General features: G+C 40.3%; 1 protein-coding gene across 2 annotated transcripts; it reads right to left on the bottom strand.

Annotated features, from left to right (window-relative positions):
- Positions 1–1,543: 1,543 nt before the first annotated feature.
- Positions 1,544–6,262, bottom strand: LOC109605679 (zinc finger protein 180-like). 2 transcript variants are annotated; one of them, XM_049966409.1, is made up of 3 exons: positions 5,845–6,262; positions 3,255–3,691; positions 1,544–3,163 (listed from the first exon to the last, which is right to left on the bottom strand). In XM_049966409.1, exons 2-3 carry the CDS (start codon positions 3,675–3,677, stop codon positions 2,126–2,128), a joined length of 1,461 nt encoding a protein of 486 aa, XP_049822366.1. In that variant the 5' UTR covers positions 3,678–3,691; positions 5,845–6,262; the 3' UTR covers positions 1,544–2,125. The 2 variants fall into 2 exon arrangements, with proteins under 2 accessions (XP_049822366.1, XP_019877832.2); XM_020022273.2 differs by lacking the exon at positions 5,845–6,262 and adding an exon at positions 3,957–4,772.
- Positions 6,263–6,740: the final 478 nt, after the last annotated feature.

Below are 6,740 nucleotides of genomic sequence, written 5' to 3'. Positions count from 1 at the left end.
GAATTATTGTTGTGTTGTTGTGTATGTATTATACTTTTTATTTTTTTGGTAAGTATAGTATTTCTTCTAATTTGATGATTATTGTTCGTTATTAAAATATTATACTTTACAGATTATATTCTCATGGCGTTTTTAAAAACAATATATTATTCCTATTCTTCTGCTAATTACTTTCTTAATTTATTTGTATGCTCATTTAATATATTTTACTTTATAGATCTTTCTCATTTTTAAAATATTTTACTTTTATTCCTTTAGTAAGATTATTTTTAATTTGTTAGCAGTCATATTTTAAGTTATCTTACTTTATAGATTATTTGTGTGCTGCATTTATTATTTTTTTTGTACAATCTTAATATAGGACCATGACTGTTCCTCGGAAGATCTGTTTCCATCTTACCTTCACGAATTCATATGGAGAAATAAATTTAAAAATCATAATATGTTTATGAGCATTTTAAATTGTATCAGGAAGCAATATCCAGTGGAATAGATTTTTTTGTTTTAATTGATTTTGTTTTTTATTATAAAATACATAAATATATCTTTTTTGTTAATTTTATATTAATGTTGTAAATTTACCTAATTATTTAATAAAGAACTTTTAATTAGATAGTTAAACTACCAAAGAAATATAGAGTAAATAAAAAATGAATATACTAATTAATAAAGTGATTTGCCGAATTTTATCTCTTTTCGAATTCAACCACATAAATAATATAAGTCATACATGAAAAACATAATAAATTACATATATATTTTTCTAAAAATCATTTCTCTACATATTTCGTTAAAAATGAAATCTGGCAACTATGCTGTCTAAAATCTCCGAAACAGACGATTTCAAATCCAGTTGACGCATGCGCTACAAATATTCCTTAGAGTGACCGATTCTGCAACTTTACCATAATAAATATTAATTATTTCACAATACTTTATTACTGTAACAAATAAATAACAAAATCAGAAATATTAGTCATACCCATGAAGCAACAAAAGTAAATTTAGTTATAGTAGTATCCAAAATCTACATATTTTTTAAATTTACAAGATGAATAAATTTAATACTTAATATTTTACCTATTCCTACTTACTTTCATTTGTCATCTAAACACTAAAACCTAAATTACTTGAAGATTCAACAGAAAACTTGGAGGAAGCATACAAATTGTTGTAGATTTCTCTCATAACCTCACTTCGACAATTGTACATAGCCCTCTATAGACAAATTAAAATAGATTGACATTTATTACAGGTTTCTATTTATGAAAATCTTAATGGCGTTCGGTGACGTCCTCTGCTGGCGTTAACCTGTAATAACGTGCATGTGCCCACTGGCCTAATTTTGTATTTTTAAAAGTGCATCGCTATTTATGTTAGCCTAGAGATCCGTCAATGGAAAGTGATTAACGATTATTCGATTCAATAACTGTCGCTATCGATTCACGTTTCTTTTTTGTGGATGGAAAAATGCATTTTTTATTTGGTAAGTACAAATTATTTTATTCTTTTTTGTTTAGTGGGGATGAATTAAAACAAAATGTTAAGTTAATATACATATTTATTTAGTTTTCATTACTTTAGTTACTGATACACTACACTGAATAAGGAATACATAATAATTTAATACCATTGGTCTTAGACCGCATGGTTCAGACTTAGAAATACAGTACACTTTTACATGATAAAAAACATAACAATTAGAAAAAACAATTATAAATCACGACTTACAACATCTCGTCTAGTATAGCAGAGCGATTAAATCGGGCGCCCCGACGAAAATACTAAAATACGTTTAACTTACAAAAATTTAATGAGATGTCACATATCGAATGCTAACATGCGACTTAATATTGCAACGGGCCTAAACCCTGTAGGCACTGCCTGAGGTAATGCGTTGGTTTAACAGTCTTATCACAGAAAGAAAATTAAAAATTAAACGAAATCATAATTTCAATTCGTACGACTTGCAACTGAACATAACGCGAACGGCCCCAAAACAAACTCAAAACTCGCGGACGTTGTTTAGTTTGCCTTAGGTCGTTCCTTGACACGTGCAAAAACAACATAACAAGAATCATCCAATAAGCCTAATTAGTACGGTCGTTCCACGATCAGCCGGTCATTAGGACGCCCTCGCGTACTGTATGACCGAGCTGTACCTCACCGGCGACAGATCTATGCTCGCCTCCATGCTCTTCAGGATCATCTTCGAGCGTTTCCTGGGCGGAAGGCTCAGCTCGGGATCGGGCGAGACAGGTGGCGAGATCGAGGGGGCCGGCGACACCGGGTTCGAGTGCGGGGGCGTCATGATCGGCTCCTCCTCGGAGTGGTTCTCCTCCACCGCCAGGGCCGCCTCCACCCGCCGTCTGATGTCGTCTCCGGCGTTCAGCGGAGTGTTGTACTGCACGGTGGGGTTGGAGAAGTACGATGGGTTGCGGAGGGCGGCCGCGACCACTTCCTGCGGGTTCTTGGAGATCAGGTTGAAGACGACGTCCGAGGTGTTGCGGAAGTCGGCGCGTTCCGTGGCCGTGGCGGCCGCCGCCAGCAATTCAACACCTGCCGAGTAGTTGTGGGGAGTGTACTGGGGTTGGTCGCGCACGTAACGGTAGTACACGATGTCCGAGTCGTAGCTTATCGGAGTGGGCTCTTGGATCATGGTCGGGAGATCTTTCATGGTGTTTTCCTTGTCGCTGGTGCTGGAACAGGATGATTCGCTGGATGGGGCCGACGAAGGAGGCGTCGGTGCTTGTGGGGGGGCGTTTTCTGAGTGGCTCTTGATGTGAGCCTCCATGCTTTTCTTGGAATTGAACGTGTCGTTGCAAATCGTACATTTGTAAACTTTCTCGCCGTAATGGGCCACCTGGTGGAGCTTCAAGACGTGGTTGTAGCCGAAGGATTTGCCACAGATCTCGCAGGAGTAGGGCTTTTCACCTGTGTGCGTTCTGGAATGCACCTTCAGTTGTTTGCTGCAGGTGAATCCTTTCTGGCACACGGTGCACACGTAGGGCTTTTCTCCTGTGTGAGTCCTCATGTGGATCACCAGCTGGCCTGATTGGATGAACGTTTTGGAGCACACGGCGCATTTATGAGGACGCTCTCCTGTGTGTATGCGCATGTGCCTGTGGAGCTTGCCAGAGTGCTCAAATGCTCTGGAACACACCTGGAACAAAACAAAACATATTAAATTATATATGTTTCAGGTAAAACTGGAAGTTACTGGAGTGTTTTGATATAAAGACCAGTGAACTTACCTCACACTTGTAGGGCCTCTCCTTGGTGTGGATCCTTCTGTGCACACTCAAGTTCTCCTTGACGCTGAAGCTCTTGTTACAAAACTCACACCTGAAGGGCTTCTCGCCGGTGTGAGTCCTGTAGTGGCGGGTCAGCCTGGCTGGCACCGCGAACGTCTTGGAGCAAATGTTGCATCGGTAAGGATCCTCGGTTTCCTTCGTGTGGGTGCGCTGGTGGGCCTGGTAGGCCGCCTTTGATGTGTACATCTTGTGGCAGATCGGACACTGGATGCTTTGGTCCTGTTTGCCGGGGAACTCGGCGATCGGGAGATCAGGACTGCAGACCACTTTTTTCACGGACAGCACTGCCTCGTCGGTGGTCGAGGGGTGGACTGGCGATATCGGGAGGGCTTGCTCGCTGTAGTATCCGACCATTTCTGGCATTTGCCAACTTTCGTCTGGAAAAAAATTGTACACTTTAAAAAAAATTCGTCACCAAACAGTTTTTGAAGTATTGTCCATTGTAGTTGGCCCACTCAATTTCAATGTTTTAAACAACTATCGACACGAAATATTTAAATAATGGATTCGTCAAAAATAAAAAAAAAAAAATTAAAAAAATCGAAAAAATAAAAAAAAATTCATTTTTTTTTTTTGTGGTCTAACACGTTGAGCACTGCACCGGAAGCACTTAGCACCACTTGGGGGAGAATTGTTACGCACCATTTTTCTGTTCACTCTTGCACTTGATGAGCAAATTCTTGATGTAGCTCTCCTGCGACTGTGTCAAACTCTTGTTGTCTTTCTGCGCCGCCATAGCGCCGAGAAGGGCCTAAGCTAAGTTGAGTCAGTTCTGGAAGTCAGTCTTGTTCGAAGTCCGGGAAGGCACTGAATTGTGCGTGCTTCGGACCCACGGGTGCAACAATGCAAGAAGACAAGTGAAACGCGTTGCGTTGGTGACGGAGGGCCTAGGCTCCGCCCAGTGCGTAGCGTGAAATGGGGCGGGGGGGCCTTCCCTTCACGCACAATTTTCGGGATGGGACTTACTGGGTCGGTGCTTGACCCCAGGACCCGAATTTTCGTTGCGGAGTCAACGTCCTCTTATCCCTCCCACGATACGGTTTTTTTGAGTACTACAGTTTGGAGCTTCGAAGCTGGGCTTGTGGGGATTGGGTGCGGGGTTCGCCTAGGTCATAGCTCGCACGCCGGTAATAATAATAATAACAATTAACGATAGTAATTGTGTGGAAAATAAACAACGACATCGATTGACATCTGACCGAGATAACGAGCAGCGACGGATCTAGTTATGCCACCATTCAATTGTTTACGACATGAACGCTCCATCTATTTATATATACTTGATCCGTTGTTTTCCAAACGCCACACGAGCCGCGTTGCAGCCGCGAGGCGAGTGACTGTCGCATTTCGAAGGCGCGTCCGACCGCCGAATAGGCGGTTCGCGTTGCGGACGACACGAGCGTGCCGGCCACAGTCATTCGCCGCCACGTGTTTACTCCGGCCGCTTTTTTATAAAGATCGCTGACCTCGACAACTCTCCGAGACGTATAGGTCGTGTTCTCCCCTTGTACCGCTCCGGCGGCGTTGCCACGTGGCGTCGCTTCTCCGGCTGCGGCGTCGTGCGGCGACAACAACCGCCGGGTTCTTCGCCGGACGTCGCTTCTTTTGCGCTTTCGCGAATCATTATTGGAATATGGCACCAATAACAACATTTTTTGTGCATATAATAACTATTTAAGATTAAAAGAAAATTGTAATTTTGTGATACCTTTTTAATTACAATTAGTTTTCAAGTTGATAAAGAAAAAATCACATTTTTTTTCTTTTTAAAATTTTATATTAAAACATTTTACTTTTTTTATATTTTTTAATATGATTAAATAAGCTCAGTTTTACTAAAAAACTTAATAAAAAAATTACTTAATTTATAATTTTTTATGTTGAATTTTAATATTACTTTTAAAATGCAAATAATTATAAAAAAATATATAATATTAGAAAAATTACAAAAATAATAATTTAAAAACTAGATTTTTTATTAATTTTTTTTTATTAATGTTTTAGTATGGAATAAAAATTTTTAAAATTAATTTTGAAAAAGTGTCTAATTTTCAAATATTTAATACCTGTAATTGCCTTAAACACTTAGTATAAATAATTTTTGTAACTCTTCCTCAAGTGTCACTGGTTAATTTTCAAATTTAGGTCCAATAGAAACTTGAGAAAGCATCAAAAATAATTTTTATGACAAAAAGCTTTCGCACATTAACCTTTAAGGTGACTTGGCAACGCCGCACCAATTTCTAACCACCCTAAAGCTAGTCTTATTTGACATTCGTTTTATTTTAAAATTCCAATTAAATGCGATTTTCTACCTGAGATTGAGAGGGCTTCTATTAATGGACAACATTTATTTTCCATTAAAAATTAATCACACATGTAAACTTCACCCTTTAGTGAATTAATTGGTATTTACAATTTAAAAATGTATAAAAAGGGACGTGACCTAGATAAATTTTTCCAATTGGAGTTTGGTTAGACTCCAATAGGATCAAAAATTTGTATTATGCAGTGTGTATTTGTTCCTTACCTGCCTCACTGGTTTAAAGCGCTGTCATGCAAAATCGGATTCCCATAAAATGCACAAAAATCCCTCGGGGACTTGAACGAAATCCAACGGAGCTGTGTCACCACTGCGTCTCGGCCACTTGTTCAGATCAACAATAACCGTCTGGTTGTAAATGGAGTTGTGCGTCTCCCAGTGTTTTAAATTGGGTACCACACTTCGGTTGAACCAAAATCAAACTAAAATGTGTTTACCTCCTACATCCTCGTCGGGCCGACCGGCGGCCGAACGCGCCCGACCGCCGTCGCTCCCGCGCCCCGCCACGCCACCGCGGACGAGCCGCAAAGTCTTGCTCGTGTTCACGGGCACGTGGAGGCGAACGACTGCGGCGTTTCGTTTGGCGCGCGACGCCCGCGATATTTTTATTTTTTCGCGACGGTCGCGGCCGCGTTGCCGCTCGCTCCGGTGCCGGAGGCGCGGCGGACGGTCTGGTCCGGCGGTTTTCGCGACCAAGGCGCTCCGGAGTCGCGGTTCGGCCGACGCGTACGCGGTTTTCTTTCGGGCGGACGGTGCGGTACGGATTTTCGTGGGGTACGACGCGTCTGGAACAGATGTGCGTTCCGAAATAAATAGAACTGACCTATCTATGATTAAGACACCACTTCATAAGCGGAATGCACAAACATCTTTTGGTTTACTGAATTTAATTAAGTGTTAAATGGATTAACATGTTTTTGAATGTAGTAATTTCTATTGTAAATATCAAAATATCAGTTACATCTTAATACTCTTTTATTATATTATTTATTTATTAATTGGAAATGTGAAAAATATTTCATCTGAATAAATAACACGAAGAACTGAGGTATTAAAAAGTTGGTAAATCCCTTTAAAGTTGGTAATTTGACATATATCTCGAA

The sequence above is a fragment of the Aethina tumida genome, chromosome 4, assembly GCF_024364675.1.
Source record: "Aethina tumida isolate Nest 87 chromosome 4, icAetTumi1.1, whole genome shotgun sequence".
Classification (NCBI taxonomy): Eukaryota; Metazoa; Arthropoda; class Insecta; order Coleoptera; family Nitidulidae; genus Aethina; species Aethina tumida.
Note: the sequence above shows the minus strand (reverse complement) of the source record. Positions and strands in the feature narration are given on the sequence as shown.